The sequence below is a fragment of the Anomaloglossus baeobatrachus genome, chromosome 6, assembly GCF_048569485.1.
Source record: "Anomaloglossus baeobatrachus isolate aAnoBae1 chromosome 6, aAnoBae1.hap1, whole genome shotgun sequence".
NCBI classification, from domain to species: Eukaryota; Metazoa; Chordata; class Amphibia; order Anura; family Aromobatidae; genus Anomaloglossus; species Anomaloglossus baeobatrachus.
The window spans coordinates 484,688,293-484,710,305 of NC_134358.1; the positions used below are offsets into that span (position 1 = coordinate 484,688,293).

Sequence of the window (22,013 nt, forward strand, 5' to 3'; positions counted from 1 at the left end):
AGACAACTTTCAACTGTACAACAAAGCAAAATATTAGTCATATAATTTCCATTTCTTTTCTGTTGGTATTAATTGGTATGCGGCACAATGCTAGGCATAAATCATTGCTATTGGCAATGGGAATGCTGACTTTGTGGTGTTGACATCTAGATTAGTATTTCTACATTAAGACAAATAGTACTTTTATTTCAGTACCTAAATCAATATGGTCAGAATAATCCAAAATGTATTATTATTAGCTTTATGGAATGGTAAAATACATTCACTTTTTTGGATCAATACTACTTAGCGAATAGTAGGGTAATTAAAATATAACTTTTATTTCCTATAATTAAAAAAATAGATTACATTAAAATATTTAATATCACAGCAAACAGTGCAGGTATGTCTGATGTTAGTAACCAAGAAACAAGTGAAAGCACTCCCTACACAGAGCACGCCAAATTATTATTATTATTATTATTATTATTATAGGACTACTTATTCCATGGCGATTTAGAAGGGAAAAGGGATATACAAAAAAACAAGTACAACAATCATGAACATTACAAAAACAGACTAGTACAAGAGGAGACAGGTCCCTGCCCGCGAGGGCTCACAGTCTACAGGGAATGAGTGGGGATACAATAGGTGAGGACAGAGCTGGTTGCGCAGTGGTGTACTGGTCTGAGGGATATTGTAGGTTGTAGGCTTGTTGGATGAGGTGAGTCTTCAGGTTCCTTTTGAAGCATCTATTAGACGCACCCAATATAGTATAAGCAGTGATGAGTGAACCCGTGGATATTCGGGTTCAACAAATCAGCATGGGGAAAAAAAAAACAAAAATCGGGTTCGGCAAGCAAACTTGACCCCGGACAATAAACACATACAAGTCAATGAGGACAAGACTTTTGGGGCTTTAAAATGGCCGTAGTAAGCAGTAGCGGGCTTCAAATGGAAGTTAAATGGTATTAAGAGCAGGATAGTTATACATACCATGTTTCCCGGTGTTTCCCGGAGGATCACGTTGCAGTCAGACTCTCTTCCGGGCTCAGTAATTAAGGTTCATCAATATTCACTGCTTCAATCAGCCACCCACTGTCCCACTGCCTGTGATTGGTTGCAGACTGCTATACACGCCCCTAACCCTGTGTCCGCATCTGTGATTGGTTTGCTTTATAGTAGTGTAAAAATAAATAAATAATTTTAAAATAATTATGTATCTCTTGCCATATGTTGGTAGCCAGCACAGGTAAAACAACAGCTGCAGGAAGGCTGCAACCCCCAACTTTGAGCTTTACCATGACTGGATATTAAAATAGAGGCGGAAAAAAAAAAGTAAGGTCCCCCCCATTTTTGATATCTAGCCAGGGTAAAGCTAACAGGTGGGGGCTGGTATTATCAGACAAGACATGGTTATTGCCCCCCTCCAGACTAAAAATACTAATATGATCATTTTTGTTGTGGTGGGTAGGTTTTCCAAGTTGACACATTTTATCACCTTACCATCATTACCGAATGCTAAAAGTTTAGCTCAGGTATTTATATCTGAGATTGTCAGACTCCATGGAGCCCCGTCTAATATTATGTGTGATAGACTCAATTTATTTCCAATTTTTGGAGGGCTTCCTGCTCTCACTTAGGGATTAAACTGTCGCATTCATCAGTATTCCATCCACAGTCCAATGGACAGACGGAGCTCATGAATCAGAATTTGGAGCAGTATTTGCTTTGTTTTGTCTCTGATAATCAGGAGGAGTGGTCTGCGTTCCTTCCCCTGGCAGTTTGCTATCAATAATAGCCACCATGAGTCCTCTAGTATATACCCCTTGTTATTTGTCTATGGTCACCATCTTCAGTTGTATACATTTCTGGAAGGGCATTCGTCTGGGGTACCTGAGGAAGACCAATTGGGCTCAGCACTATCGTCTACATGGGGAAATGTTCAGTAGCACTTTCATAACATGGGCTCTAAGTATAAGCGTGTGGCTGACTGTAGATGTGTGCCTGGTTCAGACCTATGTCTGGGTGATGTTTTTCATGGATAACCACACCATATTAAGCTTAAAGTACTGTCATTTAAGTTAGGACCTCTGTTCATCGACCCATTAAAAAATACGGCTATTATCAATCTCTGTTAAAGAAATTTGTGCGTTCGGAAGCTCCTCTTTCCGCTCCTCCACCTCTAGTCTTAATTGATGGATTGTTGGAGTTTCAATTATCGAGAATTATTGGTTCTTAGGTTATTTGACATTTTTTACAGTATTAAGTTCACTGGCTGAGTTATGGTCATGGGGAGAGGACTTGCGTACCAGCATCTGATATCCATGCAGAGCATATGGTCAGGGCATTCCATCACTGCCATCTGGTGAAACCCGGTCCAGAGGATCCAGAGGCCCCTCGTAGAGAGAGGTGTATTGTCAGATGGTGTTTGTCTCAAAACTCGCTGATTGTCATGGCAGTATTTTGCACTGTTCACACCACAGACTTTGACACTCCACGCTATGGTTTCTCTAGGGCTTCTGAGTTGCACAGTCAGGCTCGGGCGTCAACCAGATGTGTGCTCATTAGTGATTAGGGCTTGGAGGGGTTAACCTCTCCTAGCCTGCTGGTTACCTCTAGGATTACATGTTATGAGAAACCTATCATAACTTCTTCCTGCCTTTTTAAGATGGTGGAAAATGACTTCCTGTGCTGATTATTGATTTCAACGATACCGGTCCATGTGCTGTTGTGATTCAGTTGCTGGTGAACTACTGAGCGCTGTTTGGTGTGTTGTGGGAATTATCTTATCATCTGTTCATTCCCTCTCTGCTCTTTATTTCCTCCTGATCATGTATTGTCTAATAAATCTGTGTGGGATTGCTGTGTTAGAGTTTTGGTTTTCCCATTTGTCTATTTCTGTGAGTTTAATCACTCCTGTCCGAACCCTCACCTGGGGTGGGGGAGAGGGGGTATTAGAGCAGAGCTGGCCAGGAGCAAATCTAGGCTGGTGGTCCACATGTCTTCTCCATCAGATGTACCTTTGGGATAAGGGACAGCTAGGCCCCCCTGGCCTGAGGGCCAGACTAGGAGCCCCTGTCCCCAGTAATCCCCTTATATTTTATGACAAGCATAGACCCGAGTTGATATAGTTTAGTCTGTGGTCAATGCTATTTCAACTCCAGCAGGAACCAATAGGGACTGCATGGTTGTTATCTCTAGTCTGTACAGGAACCGGTATACTCAATTACAGTTTTTAGTGTGTTACATTTACCCCTTTGTGAGTTGTAGTACCAACATAACACTCTCTCTTGGCCATTATATTGTCTTTTCCTGCCAGTTGCCGTGATGCTGATCCCGGCACCTCTGCACTGCTGTTCTTGCTCTGCATGGCACCTTGCCAGGTTGGGTGAGTGACTTCATCTTCTAACACCTCGCCTATTGCTTTTGCACTCTGGTCTTCCTCCTGACTTGATGACTTAACAACAGCACTTGTTGGCAACTGTCTCATTATCTTTGACTGCTTGAGACACTAATTGCTGTTGCACACTGCCATTTTCTTCTGTCCATAGCTGCTCAAATATTTAGCCATCACTACACACAATCTCCTCATGTCTGTCTTGAAACATTCAGGGTGAGAGTCCGAAATCATTCAATGGAAATGTAAAGACTCTGTCCTCTGATTATTCGAGTGTGGGATCACTTGTCTCCTGGAACGCATCATGGTGGGAGGAAGGAGGATCAGGTTGAGGATAATATGGTTGTGATGGTGGGATATTGTGGGTCATGTACCATTTTGTGTGGGTTAATGTTTAGGAGTGGTTCACTGTCCATTCTGTATTCCTTGTGTGTACATTGTCCTGTTTGCAGGTTTAATGCATCCCCTGCCAGGCTTTTGTTCCTAAGTCGGGGGAGGGGCGTGAGATCCACCTAAATTCTCTGCTTACCTGAAGAATTAGTCAGTCTGGCTGAGCAGGAGAAGAGAGAGGGAGTCTGTTTGAGAACTTGAAGAGAGAAGGATTGATCCTCTGGGAGAATATGCAACTTCTCAGAGAGACCTGGACATTTATCACTGGACTAATTTTACCCTCTATTTTGTGGATTATGTTATGTACCATTTGATTTGCTTGGAATAAATGCTTTTTGGATTGTACAGCCATCTCTTGCTCTGTTGATTGTTGGATATGGGAGAAAGACCCCATCACAACCGGTGGCAGCAGTGGGATCAACAGAGCACAGCCCAATGGAGATCCACCCACAGAGTGAGTACAGAGACTGGACCATATTCAGTCTATAGGAGAGAGCCAGAGATCTGGGCCTGAGCTACCAGGGACTGAGTAAAGAAGCCTTAATTGATCTACTGGTGGATGCGAGCCAGTCCACCTCCTCCCAGATGTCTGACAGACAAGCACTGGCCCCAAAAAGCCAGTGGTTGGTGTGATTCGAAGAAGAGATGGCAGCTCGGGGCCCAACTATATCTCAGCAGTATAAGGAAGAGGTAGTCTGTTTGAGAACTTGAAGAGAGAAGGAAGAAGATTGATTCTCTGGGAGGGAAAAGCTGAGGCTGCGGCCAGCATGCCAGAGAGACTGTAAAAAAACCCCATTTGCCTGGAAAAGGACTGCTGGAGGATTGTGACTGATCCCCGGGACATTGATGCCATTACTGGACAATTTTACCCTCTGTTTTGTGGATTATGTAATGGACCATTTGATTTGCTTGGAATAAATGCTCTTTGGATTGTACTGCCATCTCTCGCTCTGTTGATTGTGTGATATGGGAGAAGTACCCCATCACAATTGGTGGCAGTGGTGGGAACAACAGAGTGCAGCCTAATGCAGATCCACCCACAGAGTGAGAACAGAGACTGGACTGCATCCAGTCTACGTGAGAGAGCCAGAGATCTGGGCCTGAACCACCATGGACTGAGTAAAGAGGCCTTAATTGATCTACTGGTGGGTGCGAGTCAGACCACCTCCTCCCAGATGTTTGACGGACAAGCACTGGGGACGGGGATCCCTGCCCAAAAAAGCCAGTGGTTGGTGTGGTTTGAAGAAGAGATGGCAGCTCTGGGTTCAGGTGTATCTCAGGTATAAGGAGGAGGCTGTTCGTCGAGCACAGAGGAGACAAGAAGCAATGGAGTCCGACAGAGGGAGTAATGGGAGTTGAAGTGTAAAGCCAGCAATCCGGGAGCCTGTACGGATCACCCGGGCAGACTTCAAGGCATTTGATGAGCCTTCCAGAGATGTGGAAGGGTTCTTCAAGGACTTTGAGCAGCAGTGTGCGGTGATGGAGGTTACCCAGTCTAGCTGGATGCATTTGATAGTGGGACTCCTGAACGGAAGCCTGGCAGAAGCTTATCGCACCATTGACTCACAGCAGAACCGGATTACAACATTGTAAAATGGACTATCCTGGAATACCATGCTATCACTCCAGACTCACATAGGGCACAGTGCACCACGGGGGGATGGTTTAGGATGTATGCCCATAAGATGTCCCAGGCATGTCGGAGATGGCTGGAAGCGGAAGACGCCTTCATTGTGGAAGACGTTATACAGGTATTTCTTATAGAACACCACCTCTACCGGAGTGTACCGCTGTCCCCTGCACCATAGAAGCCCCTGTTGGGGTGTATGGCCTCCGGCCTTTGTCACCAGATTCTCCTACTGCCTTCTCCAGAATGCACATTGGAAGGAGTACGACGCAGAGGAGATGTTATCGATGTGGGCAACCTGGGCATTTGCAAAAAACTTGCCCTGCTGGTCGATTGAGGAATGACCTTGCACCAAATCGACCTGTTCATTCTCTACAGCCGAACTACCATCAAAGTAAGCACTTACAGGAGGTTGTGCTGGATGGACAGAGAGTCATTGGATTTTGTGACTCCGGGGCATTTCTCACAATAGCTAATCCCTGAGTGGTTTGGCGAGAGGTGATACATCATGGACCAGGGATTGTTATTGAATTGGCTGGAGGACAAAGGAGGAATGTCCCAAAGGCGACTGTAGGTCTAGACTTTGGCTTTGGAGTCAAGCAATGTGTGGTTGGAGTGATGAGCGGCCTGCCTGCAGATGTGGGAGATCTACAATGCTGATTTGTGGGTGCAGGAAACACAGTTTAAGTGAAGGAGAACACAAAGGGAAGCTTGTCCCTCCCAGGCACACTCTGGTATATATGTCCCAACCTGGGGGCCTCCTGGTGTGTGTGTGTGTGTGTGTGTGTATTATTATTATTATTATTATTTTTATTATTGTTAATCCCTCTCCTGGGCACATGCGGGTATATATGTTACCAGCCTGGTTTCTACCCTTCCTAGTGAATATGTCCTCCTCAAGGTATATATGTCCCATCCTGGGGGCCTCCTGGTATATATATATATATATCCCCCTCCTGGGCACATGTGGGTATATATGTTCCCAGCCTGGTTTCTACCCTTCCTGGTGAATATGTCCTCCTCAAGGTATATATGTCCCATCCTGGGGGCCTCCTGGTATATATATATATCCCCCTCCTGGGCACATGTGGGTATATATGTTCCCAGCCTGGTTTCTACCCTTCCTGGTGAATATGTCCTCCTCCCAGTATTTATATCCCATCCTAGGGGCCTCCTAGTATATATATATAAATATATATATATATATTCTCCTCCTGGGGACATGCGGGTATTTATATTCCCAGCCTGGTTTCTGACCCTTCTTGGTGAATATGTCCTCCTCTCAGTATATATGTCCCATCCTGGGGGCCTCCTGGTATATATATGTGGCGCCCCTGGACTATCAGGTTGTCACAGGGTACTGCACAAGCTGCCCTTCCGTGCAGCCTCCCTCTTGGTTCTGGATCCCTAACTAAATGGTGTTGCCTCCAACAGCAAATCAAATCCTAGATACACCCTGCACCACACCCACCAGACACACCAGTGAACGGCTTGAGTGGAAAAGAGTCGCCCACCTGGGGGGTCAGGGAGGGGAGGTGAGGAGTGTAGTCACTTGAGTAGTAGTGAGTTGAGAAGAGAGTTGAAGGAGGGAGGTTGAGAAGTAGCCCTCGAGCTGTGAGGAGCTCAGAGGAAGTTGGGAGTGGTGACTCCTGAAGGAACTGTCTAGCTTGCAGATGGTGGTCTGGGCCTAGAGGAGTCAGACCCTCGGTCGCAGGGGATTGTGGTGAGGTGCTCAGACCTGTCGAGGAGGACAGCCGGCAGCCTAGCACCAACACCTGTCTGGGACCGAAGGCACGACGGGGTACACAGACCCTAAGTAACTTCAGGCAACCCGACAATTCACCTGAGGAGAATGAAGCCTTTATGATCTGTTCCCACCCACTCCAGAATTGGGGCATTAGCGTAACGAGGGGGATAGGACTTTCCAATCCAAAACGGTCCAGAAAATCCCAAGTGTGAGTCCTGAGAGCAAGCTCACATACTTAGCCATAGTAGGGAGCGGGGACCGGCTAGTTCCACGATACCGGGCCATCAAGTTAAAGTCAAACTAAATGCCAGGAGTCAGGCCACGGATCACCAGGCAGCACCATTGGGGACGGGACCCGGACAAGCCCCCCTCAACCGCAGCGGTACCTAGAGACTTGGTTTACCCGGTTGTCAGTGTCTGCTTATGAATTGAGTGAGTATGAGAGTGACCTCTGCATCCTACGGCACACCTCACCGAGTCCCAGGGCATCCCCCTACCCGTGGAGGGTTACAACACCTTGCTGCCCCACTCCATCACCCCGGGTACTCCCAGCGGCAGCGGCGGTACTCCCCAATTTACCGTACACCACGGATGGCGTCACGAACTATACATCAACTCCCCTGTAAACACCCCCTTTCATTTGAGTGGCCACACGACCCCCGGGTCTGGAGACCCTCGAGCCACAGCGAACCCAAATCCGAGCAGCTCGGCTGCTTCCATGGGGGCGGCACATATATATATCCCCCTACTGGGCACATGCGGGTATATATGTTCTCAGCTTGGTTTCTGACCCTTCCTGGTGAATATGTCCTCCTCCCGGTATATATGTCCCATCCTGGGGGCCTCTTGGCATATTTGTCAGCTGCAAAAAAAACCAAAACATTTCACACACCCTGCTCGACTCCCACGTCGCACGGCATCTTCTCTTAGCATTGAGCCATGATGCATTTCAGCAGCCTCTCGTGCATCTAGATGAAGCAAGGCAAGGGCTAGGGTCGGTGGGCCTGCGGTTGGCGGGCAGCCCTGGGCAGGGATCAGTGGGCCCCCTTCCCCGGGCTAAGATCAGTGGGCAGGCCACTCCACCCTTCCCCCACCCTCTCATCCCCAGCGATCGTCTTCAGATCATAGCGCTTACCTATCCCCGCTGGCTGCCACGTCCTCACCACATCAGCCACTGCTACTTGCAGGAGTGTAATGAGGTCGCAGAGTGATGACCTCACTACCCTGCTGCACGGCCCAACGATGACATGCCGACACCCTGCTTTGCTCCAATGACCCTGCCTCCACTCCAGCACATGGCTAATTTGCATGCTCCGCCCCTTTGCATGTAAATTAGTCGTGTAAGGTAGTGAAGCGACACTGCGGTGCCCCTCTGCTGCTGATGTGACTGGGGCCTGGTGAAGAGAAGGGGCCTATCCTGCCTGGGGCTTGATAAAGCTAAGTAATTACCCTGGGCCTGGCACACCAGCCCTGATGGCGGCCCTGTGCGCACATACCCTAACAGTGATTACTGACACTTTGAGCACTGAGATCAAGACAGAAGGGTTTCTAATGTGACATAACAAAACTCGGGCACACTGCCCTGTCGTCTCCCCACATTGATTCATTCAGGAGGTGAGACCAAGAGATCAGAGATAAATCATTATATCTCACACACTGAGAAACCTGCTCTAAGCTATGTTGGGGGCATCTATATAGGCACGTAGCTCATAAGAAGCTGAATAAAATGACACCTTGATATCTGTGTGCCGATGTCATATTCCAGAAAAATCCACATTTTTGTTATATGTAAATGATAGAGATGAGCGATGTTTGAGGTTCGCCAATTTCATGTTCGAGTGATTTTGGGGGGTGTTCTAGTCGTTCGAAGAACTCGAACGATTTGCTAAAAGTTTGGCAGTTCGAGTTACGTTTGAGAACTGTTCGAGCACCAAAAGCATAGCTTTTCACAGTAAGCATGTGCACACCTTTCATATCTGCATGCGTCCTGCATCCCCAGCGCAATCCCTCTCTCTTTCCTACTCACCGATGATGGACGTCTCACTTCACGGCTGTCACAAATCTCCAGCGGCATTTCATCTTTTGAAAATGGCTGCCGATTAATTATTCAATTAGTTATTCCATGCTTTACCCGCCCACCAGCGCCCATGATTGGTTGCAGTGAGACACGCCCCCACGATGAGTGACAGCTGTCTCACTGCAACCAATCACAGCCGCTGGCGGGCGGGTCTATATCGTGCAGTAAAATAAATAAATAAATTTAAAAAAAAAAATGTGGTTCCCCCCATATTTGATACCAGCCAGGATAAAGCCACACGACTGGAGGCTGGTATTGTCAGGATGGAGAGCTCCACTTTATGGGGAGCCCACCATCCTAAGAATATCACCCAGCAGCCGCCTGGAATTGCCGCATCCATTAGATGCGGCAGTCCCAGGACTCTACCCAGCTCATCCGGAATTGCCCTGGTGCGGTGGCAAAAGGGGTAATAAGGAGTTAATCATGCCAGGCGTCTCCCTGTGATACCTTCCATGATTAACCTGTAAGTGAAAGTAAAGAAACACATACAGCGAAAAATCCTTTATTTGGAATAAAAGACAAAAAAACCTCATTTACCTTTTTAATAAAATCCCCAAACAACAATCCAGGTCCGAAGTAATCCACACGACACTGTCAGCTCTGCTACATGAAGATGACAGGGAGCGATCTGTGTCCTCTCCACGCAGCAGCTGAAGTGAGCCGCACTGTCACCAGACTTCACTCTGCAATGTAGACGTCAAGATTACCAAATCTGCCTACATTTCTCAATAGAGCCAGTGGCTCAATGGATAGAGCTCCTGTCTAAGAAGCATTAGCTCACGATTTCAAGTCCTGGCCGTCCCAGTAAAAAATTGAATTTATTTAAAATTATAATTATTATTTATTTATAATTATAATTTAATTTATTATGCACTGAGGTAAGGATCCGGACATCAGCTGTGAGCCGCGGGACACACCTCTAATATCGTAGCAGTTCACAGAATGAGGCTGCATTGCTCTCTTTCTCTCTCTCTCTCTCTTTCTCTCTTTCTCTCTTTCTCTATGTCTCTTTTTCTCTATGTCTCTTTTTCTCTCTTTCTCTCTCTCTTTTTCTCTCTCTCTCTTTTTCTCTATCTCTCTTTTTCTCAGTCTCTCTTTTTCCCTCTCTTGCTCTCTTCTCTCTCTCTCCCTTTTTCTCTCTCTCTTTCTCTCCCTCTCTCCTTTCAATCTCTCTTTTTCTCTCTCTTTCTCTCTCTCCGCCTCACTCTCTCTATTCTCTCTCTTTTTCTCTCTCTCTTTTTCTTTCCTTTTCTCTCTCTCTTTTTCTCAGTCTCTCTTTTTCTTTTCCCCCTCTCTCTCTCTCTTCTCTCTCCTCTCTCTTCTCTCTCTTCTCTCTCTTCTCTCTCCTCTCTTCTCTCTCTCTCTCTTCTCTCTCCTCTCTTCTCTCTCTCTCCCTCTCTTTTTCTCTCTCTCTTTCTCTCTCTCTCTTTCTCTCTTTCTCTCTCTCTCTCAGACCTGGCGATGATCAGCTGATGCGGTCACCTGACGGAATCAGCTGACACTATAAGTCGAGCAGTGAGGCCGGCTTTTTACCGCCCAGCCAGCTAAACTATCAGTTGATGCTGTCGGACAGGAGTCTGCACAGAAGTGTGTAGTTTGTTTTTTGTTTTGTTTTTTGCACTGATTCATCAGCTGATTGTATAAAAGCCGTTTATACAATCAGCTTCTGTGTCATGTGATTCAGGCTCTTGAACCTGACACATCATCTGATCGCTTTGCCTTCCAGCAAACCGATCAGATGATATTGGATCCGGATTGGACAGCGCAGGACCCTTGACCCAGGATTACTGTGGAGGGGGTTTCTTTATTTCATTAAAGATTTCTAATAAAAATATTTTTCTGTGTGTTGTGTTTTTTTTTATCTGTACTAGTAATTCATGGTGGCCATGTCTAATATTGGCGTGACACCATGAATTTCGGGCTTAGGACCAGTTGATAATGTACAGCTAGCCCTAACCCCATTATTACCCAGCGAGCCACCTGTCAACAGGGCAGCTGGAAGAGTTGGATACAGCGCCAGATGATGGCGCTTCTAGGAAATGCCATTTTCTGGGGCGGCTGTGTTTTGCAATTCGCAGCAGGGGTTCCCAGAAAGCTTGGGCACCCTGAGCTGCGGATTCCAATCCCCAGCTGCCTAGTTGTACCTGGCTGGATACAAAAATTGGGCGAAGCCCACGTCATTTTTTTTTTAATTATTTCATGAAATTCATGAAATAATTTAAAAAAAAGGGCTTCCCTATATTTTTGGTTCCCAGCCGGGTACAAATAGGCAGCTGGGGGTTGGGGGCAGCCTGTAGCTGCCTGCTGAAATAATTAAAAAAAAAATTGACATAAGCTTCGCCCCATTTTTGTGTCCAGCCAGGTACAACTAGGCAGCTGGGGATTGGAATCCGCAGCACAGGTTGGCCTGAGGTTTCTGGGCCCCTCTGCTGCGAATTGCAGTCCACTGCTGCCCCAGAAAATGGCGCTTTCATAGAAGCGCCATCATCTGGTGCTGTATCCAACTCTTCCAGCAGCCCTGAAGCCGGGTGGCTTGCTGGGTAATAATGAGGTAATACTAGCTTTGTTTTACTAGCTAGTATTAAGCCAGAGATTCTTAATGTCAGGCAAGTTTGACCCGGCCACTAAGAATCTCCAGTAAAGGGTTAAAAAAAAGACACCACACAGAGAAGAAATACTTTAATAGAAATAAATACACAGACACATTAGAGACTCCATTTTTCTTACTCCCTGTCAGCCCTTCATGATCCTGGTCTTCTGTCTTCTTTCTCCTTCAACCCATGCAGCTCTGCTACATCAGACAGCACTGCATGGGAGGAAGGCGCTGCTGCTCCCCGTGCAGTCTATTCACTCAGTGAGTGAGCAGAAGCTGTGTGCTGTAAGCGGTGATGTCACCGCTGACAGACGGGTTACCATAGCAACGGTGCTCCGATCACAGGATTCCCAGTGCCGCTATTCACTGGCTGTGGCATCTAGTCCCTGCATGTGGGCTGACTCTGTAAAGAGCGCCGACATGCATGGATGGGGAAGCCGATCATGTGCCAGAGCACCTCGCCAGTAAAAGGACATGCTCAAACGAGCACCGCTTACCGGAGAGATGCACTGACAGGACCTAGCATGATGTCTAGCCATGTGACCAGTCTGTAGCCAGTGATATAATAGACACGTGACTGGTCACATGCTATTTTGATGTCACGATAGGTCCTATCATCAGTGCTGGTTACCAGGAGGACGCAGCGATTATCGGAAGGAAAAGCGGCGGGAGACAGAGTGCAGGACGTGTCGCGGGGACCTGTAAGTGTTATGGCAATGTTTATTAACTGTATGTGTACATGTATAATGTGTTTTTATGTGTTTGTGTTTGCCTCCCATTTTCAATGGGGTTCGAGTGGTTCGTCGAACGGTTCGTCGAACGGTTCGACGAACGTTCGTCGAACGGGGCCTCCATTCGACGAACCGAACCGAACTGGAACGCCAGGGGGGGTGGCTCATCTCTAGTAAATGAGCTGTTTCAGGCTAGAATCTGCCTCCAGAGATTATTTTTAATACAAAAGGGGAGTTACCAGTGTGAGACATGTACTGTAACTAACACAGAGCAATAGAACTTTGTCTTGTTACAAACACATTAGCAGTAGAGATGAGCGATCCTGATAGGCAAAGATCAGAAAATGTTAAAATTGTACGATCTTTGGCTAGATCGGATCTGTATCGTACATCCAAGTATTTATTGCAAAAGTCGGTGATCTTGCCAAGGATCGGTAAATGATCAGATGGCAAAAACTATCTTGTCCCTGCTCATCACAGCCATATCATGTAATGGCATGGCTCTGATTGACCACTGTAAGAAAAAAGGAAGCAAAAAGTTTAAAGCCGTACATACTTACCACATCCCCGCAGCTGCAGCGCTACGTCCGGGTCCAACAATTATCACTAATGCCTATTCACTGCTTTTCCCTTCTACCGGTCTCTCTGATTGGCCGCTGGACCACGCCCCCACCCTCTGAGACAGCATCTCTGATTGATTGGAATCAGATAAGCTGTCTGTGTCCTTATACTATTGATAAATAAATAAAATAAGATTGGCATAGGGATTCCCCCCTGTATTGATACCAGCACAGATAAAGAATACAGCTACAGGCTGCAGCCCCTAACTGTGTGCTTATCTTGGCTGTGTATCAAAATAAGAGGAACTGCATGTGGCTTTTTTTAAAAAAAAATATTTAAATAAATAAATATTTTTAAAAAATGACGTGTGTTTTCCTCCCCCAATTTTGATACCCAGCCAAGATACAGTCCAACAGCTGGGGGCTTCTCAGGCTGTTGAAACTCATGATTATAGGGAGCCCCCAGTCTAAAAATAGCAGTCCGCAGCCGCCCAATATTGTCGCATCCACTAGATACGACGATCCCGGAATTTTACCCATCTCTTCTCAATTGGTGTAGTGGCATTCGGAGTAATAAGGGGTTAATGTCAGCTCACAGTTGCCAATAAGCTCTAAATTTGTGATGGGGAGGATCTATGAGACCCAACCCCACCATTAATGCTATAAGTAAAAAGAAATAAACACAAACACACAGAAAAATCCTTTATTTTAATTAATTAATTAATTTTAAAAAATATAAAAAAACACTGTCTATCTATCACCAACTTATTAATCCCCAAAACACAAAAGGTCCAATGTAATCCACACAAGGTCCCAGGATGTTTACAAGTCTGCTACATCTGAATTCACAGCGAGCTCCATAGAACATGACTGCCCGCTGTATTCTCCGGGCAGAGACTGAGGCATGTGACCAGCGGTGACATCACTCAGGTTATTTTTGGTCACAGCTGGAGGTTCCCATGGCCCTCCATCTATGACCACAGGTAATCTGACCTCAGGACCTCAATGAACTTTTAATGAGTTCATAGACCTGCATCTCTTGGCAGAAAACTGCGTTTTTTTGCCAAGAGATGCAGATCTGGTGCTAAAATTTTTATACCATATGTACGCACTGAATCTACACCTCCTGGTAAAAGAACGCATCACTACCGCATCATAACGCATGCAGGTCTGTGAACTCAATGAGAGTTCATTGAGGTCACCTGAGGTCAGGTGACCTGTTATCACAGGTGGAACATGGGAACCTCCAGCTGTGACTGCAAATAACCGGAGTGATGTCACCGCTCATCACTGCCACTCAGTTTCTGCTTGAACCTCACAGGCAGTCATGGTCCATGATCGCGTACTGTGCCTTCAGTAATGTAGCAGAGCTGGAATCGTGTTGGGACCTCATATGGATTACAATCGACCTGGGTGTTTTTTATATTAATAAAGTGGTGAAAAAGGGTTCTTTTTGTCTTTTATTTGAAATAAAAGATTGTATTTACTTATTTATTCGTATTTTATTTATATTTTTTTTATTTAATTTCACTTACAGATTAGTAATGAGGGGTCCCATAGATTCCCCCATTACTAATCTAGGGCTTAGTGGCAGCTGTGAGCTGAATTAACCCCTTATTACCCCAATTGCCACAGCACCAGGGCAATCGAGAAGAACCACGTAAAGTGCCAGGACTGTCACATCTAATAGGCGGTTGCAGGCTGATATTTTTAGGTTGCTGGGGCCAATAAGCACTTCCCAAGTTCTTCCCGGCCAGAGAGTACTAGACCCCAGCTGTCAGGCTTTATCTTGGCTTGGTATCAAAATTCGGGGGGACCGCACAATTTTTTTTTAAACTATTTATTTATTTCAATTTAAAAAAAAAGCCGCATGCGTTTCCTCTTGTTTTGATACACAGACAGATTAGCGCATGTTTGGGGTCTGCAACCTGTAGCCGTATGCTTTATCTGAGCTTGCATTAATATAGGTCTGGAACCTACGCCAATTGTTTTATTTATTTATTTACCACCAGTATAAGGACACAGACAGTGTGTGTGATTCCAACCAATCACAGATACTATTTCAGAGGGTGGCGACGTGGTCCAACGGCAGCCAATCAGAGACGTCAGCGGAAGGGGAAAGATTGAAGAAGAATGGAGGAAAAAGGGGAAAGAATGAGATTTTTGCACTGATTAATGAAAGTGAAGAATTTGAAAATATTTTGAATATTGCAGAAAAGACGTTTATGTGTGTTTTTTCTATAAATGGTTATGCTAATGAAGTGGACTGAATAATTTACTAATGGTTGTGGCTAAATCAGAGTAGCTAGAAGGACCTTGCTGACATCATACCCATGTGACCAGAAGGGGCGGGGCTTCAGATAATAGAAAAATGATGTTGCTACCTGATTTAAGTGGTTAGCTGAGGCCCCGTCCCTTCTGGTCACATGGGTATGATGTCAGCAAAATTCTTCTAGCCACTTTGATTTAGCCACAACCATTAGTAAAACGCTTCCATAGTGGAAATAGCATAAATAAAAGATAGGGAAAGGAACAACAGGCGGGGGGCGGAAATCACTATCAAAACCCACCCCAGCTATTAGCTGCTCAGCAGCTGCTGGCAGTCAAAAAGCTGTACATTTTACAATCTTTACTTGCCTGTTTTTCAAAAACTATACATCCTATCTGACAACTAAAGGTAAGTATAGAATCAGCCTGATAGTGCCAGTATAGCACAGGCTTTTAGGTTACATAGGAAAATCCTGGTGATTGATACACTTTAAGGAACCACTGTCTCCTTAGTTTGTACAAGTAAAATGCACTTGATGGGGGGGTCACCTTCCATCAGGGTACCAAAACCACAATGAGCAAGCTGCAAAAAGTCAGAAGCAGTCACATTTTTTGCCACTTTCTTTTTCATGTTGCATTACCCTAGAAGTCACAATGTGACCCTTTCCACCAGCAATACGCTGCGATTTAGGAGCAGCACATATCGATCTTTGTATGTGTGACCTATGCGATAGTCAAAGCTGCCATGTAGCCCCGGACTAAATCTAGGTTTTAAGCAATATCATGTTCCACATCTAAAATGAGGTTTCTTGAAAAGGTTCACATTACAGGTCCCTTTTACTTAGACTATTTAATAGATGTGTTAACTAGGATCGCCACATCCATAGCCACAATGTAAATTCATCCTCCATAATTCCGCTTGGTCATCCAGCTAAGTAAGATCTGAAAGTAATATATAGGGTGGCTGGGTACTTAGCTAGTTATGGAGCACCCACTTTTATTATGGGTTTGTCCCATCTACAGTCACTCACTGGGAACAACGGTCATGTAGCCACAAGTATGTTTACTGTATATGCATGCTCCCGGACAGAATCCGACTAGAGGAGTATGGCTTCGCAATCCCTTTAAAGCATCTAAAACGTCAATAAATATTTTGCATTGGTACATTTAAGTAGTAATACACTTTATAACAATAAAAAAGGAATTATTTACCGAGTTCTTTTACCTTCTCTGTCATTTCATGGGAGTGATGAAGTGAATGTTCTCTTTCTAAAAACATCCTTCTTTGTTCATAACTGGCTAGGCGACACGTAAGCCAAGTAGATATAGTGCAGCCACTGATACCGATGCATGCAAGGGACAATGAAGCAACATGTAATGGGGATCTTTTGGTAAGAGCACGCAGAAATTGAATATTTAGAATGCCTCCAATAAGTCCGCATATGCAGCAAGCTGAAAAAAGAATCATCTGCAGGACAAAAAGAAACAAAAGAATCAGTAAAACTGACACAGGGACCAAAAATTGGTCCAGCACAGAGAGAAATAACAAGATTATTTTTTAACAAATGAGAAAAAAACCTGACATATGAGACCAGCCTAAAGGCCGCTTTACACGCTACGACATCACTAAAGCGATCTCGTTGGGGTCACGGAATTTGTGACGCACATCCGGCCGCGATAGTGTGTATTAGCGATTTTGAATCGTTGCAAAAACGTTCAAAATTGCTAATCATTTACATGCCCCCCTAATCTCAATTATCGTTGCTGCTGCATGTACGATGTAGTGCGTCGTTCCTGCGGCAGCACACATCGCTACGTGTGACACCGCAGGAACGACGAACCTCACCTTACCTGCGTCCCGCCAGCAATGAGGAAGGAAGGAGGTGGGCGGGATGTTCGTCCCGCTCATCTCCGCCCCTCCGCTTTGATTGGGCGGCCGCTTAGTGACGTCGCTGTGACGCCAAACGAACCGCCCCCTTAGAAAGGAGGCGGATCGCCGGTCACAGCGATGTCACTATGCAGGTAAGTAGTGTGACGGGTCCACACGATGTTGTGCGCCACGGGCAGCAATTTGCCCGTGTCGCATAAATGATGGGGGCGGGTGCGAACGCTAGCAATATCAGTAACGATATCGCAGCGTGTAAAGCGGCCTTAAGACAAAGAGAACAGGATCAACATGGCAGTGTGTACGTAAGTTATAAAACTATACACACATAGATGATACCATGGGGTTTTTTAATCATAAAGAAACTATACTGATATTGTCTTTAATTTAACATTTTGTAACAAGTAGATTACAAAACAATATAAGAATATAATAATTTACTGGTGATTTGTCTTATTTTAGAATAAATATTCTCCATAAACATTAAAGTACATTGATGGGATAGATCGAAACTCTAGCCTGATAGTGCACTATGAACCCGGGTGTACATGTCCTGGCTTCAAACTGAAGTAGTGCGCATGACCCAAACTCCGGGATCATGCGCACTGACCCGAAATCCAGCGTCAGATGCGATGGCGGGGGAGAGGTGGGTGAGATCATCTTGTGACGCTGCATATTCATTAGCATGATAGAACGCCCACAGGTGCATGCTAATGGGGGCGACTGGCCAGGGAACTAACGCCCAGAGGACTAGTGCCCTCACTCATTAGCATATGGTAAAAGATCTTTAGAAATTCTTTTTCTAAAGATCTCTTCATCTATGCTAGTGTATACAGGGACGGTTAGGCAGGGATTAGCAATATGCAGTTCTGGGTGCATATTGGACCTGACAATGTTACCTTTACATACTTTGAACTTTTGTGGGCGGGTCATATATAAAAAATTTACTTTTTACTGCATTTAATAGTCCCCATAGGGGACTTGAAGCTACGATCGTCTGATCGTTTGTGCTATACATAGTAGTGCATCAACACTACTATGCATAGGAAAAATCACAACAATGAATACCAGCTAAACAATGGCTTTCACAGTAGAATGGTAATGACAGGTGTGGGCATCTTCATTTGTCATGGAAACCCATCAGTATCACATGATCATATCACTGGCGTGCTGATGGACGTGTGGAATGATGCGCCCCTGACGACGCATGTTAAATGTCACTTTCAGACATTCACAACAGCATTTAACATGTCAATAGCCACAGACAGAACTTCACTCCACAGGCTGCTGTTAAGGGCACATGATGACTGATTAAATCAACTATTATCTGCTGGGAAAGATGCAAGCTTAGCGTGCGAGCCTGCATCAAAGGGTATGGTTCCACTTGTGATTTACTCAAATTGCACTTGCACCAGTGTTAATCTATCAGGCAGTGTCCTTCTGCTATTTTTTCCTCAGGTCTAATCATGCTGAGGATCAAAATGCAGCATGCTGCGTATGGCTGCTAGATCGCACCAGACTTGCTAATCCAAGTCTATGGGTGTGAGAAAAGTATCGCACGGCATTACATACACATGTCATATGCATGTTATACGGATGACATAAGCATATTACACAGATGCTAGGTGAGAAAAACCTCCACACTCGCACAGCACTTGTGCAGCACTCGCATGACACTCACATGACATATGGATGCTAGGCGAGAAAAAAAACGTTCACTCGCCTGACATACGGAAGACCATACACATGAAACTCGTCCCACTTTTCGGGATGAATATCGTGATTATTTGTACGCAAGTGGAACCATAACCAAATGCAAAGACACAACATATGACATAAATGTACTTCATGTATTTTGAATGGGTTAGGAATGTGCACATGACTAATTCCAGTATTGGAGGATTGGGTTGGAATGCCACTTCTTATTAGATTTGGGAACTGGCTTTTATTTTGACAGCCAGATTGAAAGGTCTCTGAATTCTACCTCCTGCTTTTCTCTTTATCCATTTTACATAGAATATGAATTCCATATCAGGTACTTACTATGAGTCCCGATTTCTTTTTGGCGCAGAAGATTCCACAAACTCCACAAATGAGAAACTGCAATGAAAAAAATGCAATAATTGAGAAAACATAACTATTGAGAAATATTAGAGAAATTCATATATCTTCATTGTATGTAACTGCAATCAAAGAATATAGCTGAAAATGCAAGAATGATTTGATAATGGTTTACTTGACCAATGTAACTGGAGGAATGGAGGGTTATTAGTTATTAGTATCCTCTCATGAGACAATCCTTTCAGTTTAAATTTATCAACCTAGAATGTATACTCTAATGCGGGCGTCACACGGTACGATATATCGGGCGATATGTCGGCGGGATCACGTCGTGACGCACATCCGGCTTCGTTTAATATATCGTAGCGTATGACAGCTACGAGCGACGGTGAACGAGCAACAATACTCACCTTAACGTTGCTTGTTGACACGTCGCTCAGTTTCATAATGTCACTCCTCCTTCTGTGCTCCGGTTGTTCATCGTTCCCGGGGCAGCACACATCGCTCTGTGTGACACTCCGGGAAGGATGAACACAGCTTACCTGCGTCCCACGGGCAATGCGGAAGTAAAGAGGTGGGTGGGATGTTTACGTCCCGCTCATCTCCGCCCCTCCGCTTCTATTGGCCGGCCGCTGTGTGACGTCGCTGTGACGCCGAACGTCCCTCCCCCTTCAGGAAGAGGATGTTCGCCGCCCACAGCGACGTCACTCAGCAGGTAAGTGCATGTGACAGGGTAAACGACTTTGTGCGCCACGGGCAACTAATTGCCCGTGATGCACAAACGTTGGGGGCGGGTACGATCGCTTGTGCGATCGCACGATAGATCGTACCGTGCGACGCCCGCATTGCATGACATCAAATCAGATAGTTGGCCATCCATTTAGACACCTCGAGTCGGCCACTCTTACAGAACTGCTGCTTTCTGTCCTGGCTCATAGAAAGCAATACCGAGCTGGCAACATTACCACTTTGAGATTCAGGTACTCTTATAGGGCATATGAACAAGGGTTGATTTCACAGAGAAGATCCAAGTAAACAGGCAATAAATTGCCCCTAGGTGGTCAGAGCAATCTTGGCCAACCAGTTGTGTTGTGGTCAAAGCTGGGATTGTTTCTTAACATAAGTCTAGAAATTTTGTAAGAAACAAACCTTACCATCTTGCAAACTAATAGCTATCATATGTTCCTCATGAGGTGCAATATCCTAACTCTATTTTTAGCATTTTTACAAAACCACTTTCTAAACACTAATTGGTTCTGATTTAGCAACATTTAAATTCAATCTTCAGGCAAGAACTAAAAATTTCAGTTTTAGCCTGCAGATGTCTTGTTTTGAACCATTCAACACAGTGTAATGCTTGTACACTAATATGAAATGTATTTAATTTTATATTTCCCTTCCACATTTTCTTAAAGAGAACCTGTCATCTAATTCATACTGTCCGAATACCAGGCAGCATGACTCAAACACTGACTGCATGATTGCAGCCAGTTATGTTTTACTCTGAAATGCTCCAACGTTTAGGAGAAAATATACTTTGAAAATCAAGACAGAGGTTATGTCTCCCTGACACCTAGTTTGACTAACAAGTCTCTTTGTACACTCTTGTGGAGAGCCTGTAAATCTAGCGTAACAGTGTAGATGGAGAGTAGGGGACAGGGGCTCCTAAACTGGCCCTCAGGTTAGGGCATGCTAGCTATCCTTATTCCCAGAGTTACCTCTGATGGTGAAGATATCTAGGCCACCCTCCTTGCCCTGCTCTTGGCTAGCCATGGGGAGGGCCAGGGCAGGAGTGAGAAAGTCAACAGAAATAGACAAACAGGGGAAATCAATCCTCTATCTGATGGCACACACACACATACACATACACACACACGATTAAGACAAAAAGAGTTTAGAAGGAAAAAATGAGTATGCAGGAAACAACAAGATAACGGGAGAACTCCACAGCAACTCCACTCACAAAGTGGGGGTGTGCCGCCCCCACATCAGTAGCAGTCGGGCTGCTCGGATCCGGACCCGGTGTGTGGCTCGAGGCATCCTCCGGACCTGGGAGTCACGCGGACACTCCGAATGAAAGGGGGATGTATTTGTACGGCAGTTGCCGTAGTCAGTCTCTGACGCCACCCACGTTGTGTGGTGAAGTATCGACCACCGCTGCTGTTGCGGGACACCCGGGGCGATGGACTGGCAGCTGGTTGTTAACCCTTCTGTGGGTAGGGATGGTTACCCCGGGACCCGGTGGCTTGGTGCAGGGGACGATGATGGCAGGGGCCGGCGCGTCTGGTCAGACCAGGTAGTCTCAGCTTACTCACGGTTAAAGAAATCAGACAGGTCCAGCAATTAACCAAGGTGCTGGTGGCTGGCCGCCGTGGCCGGTTGTACTCTAGTCCCCCACCCGGGCTGGTGGTCTGTCTCTTTCCTCTGCACTGTGTTGTGTGTGTTTGGACTTCCCAGTCTGGAACTCGGGAGTCCGCTCCCGGTACTACGGTTGGGAGCCGTGCTCGCTGACACTGACCCGTGGGATCTATCGGGCCCTGGCAGATGCCCTATCCCTCTCTGTGGGTGGTTGTCTCTTTTCGGGACTTAGGTTGGGATCCTGCCCTCAATCGGTCAATTAGCTTGGCCGTTGGTGCCGGTCCTGGCTTCAGGGTCCGAGTACCCCTTTGTGCACAGTTTCCGGTTCGGTTCTCCT

General features: G+C 45.7%; 1 protein-coding gene across 3 annotated transcripts in view; it reads right to left on the reverse strand.

The window, feature by feature from the left end:
- The window catches only part of TMEM196 (transmembrane protein 196), a 105,280-nt gene that overhangs the window by 16,379 nt on the left and 66,888 nt on the right, over window positions 1–22,013 (reverse strand). For 2 of the 3 annotated variants that reach the window (XM_075316725.1, XM_075316724.1), the window contains exons 2-3: window positions 19,301–19,357; window positions 16,598–16,840 (exon numbers count right to left, since the gene is read on the reverse strand). In XM_075316725.1, the coding sequence (XP_075172840.1) occupies window positions 16,598–16,840; window positions 19,301–19,357 (300 nt within the window). Of the gene's footprint in view, window positions 1–16,584; window positions 16,841–19,300; window positions 19,358–22,013 lie in introns of all 3 variants that reach the window. The other variant, XM_075316726.1, reaches the window with a different exon arrangement.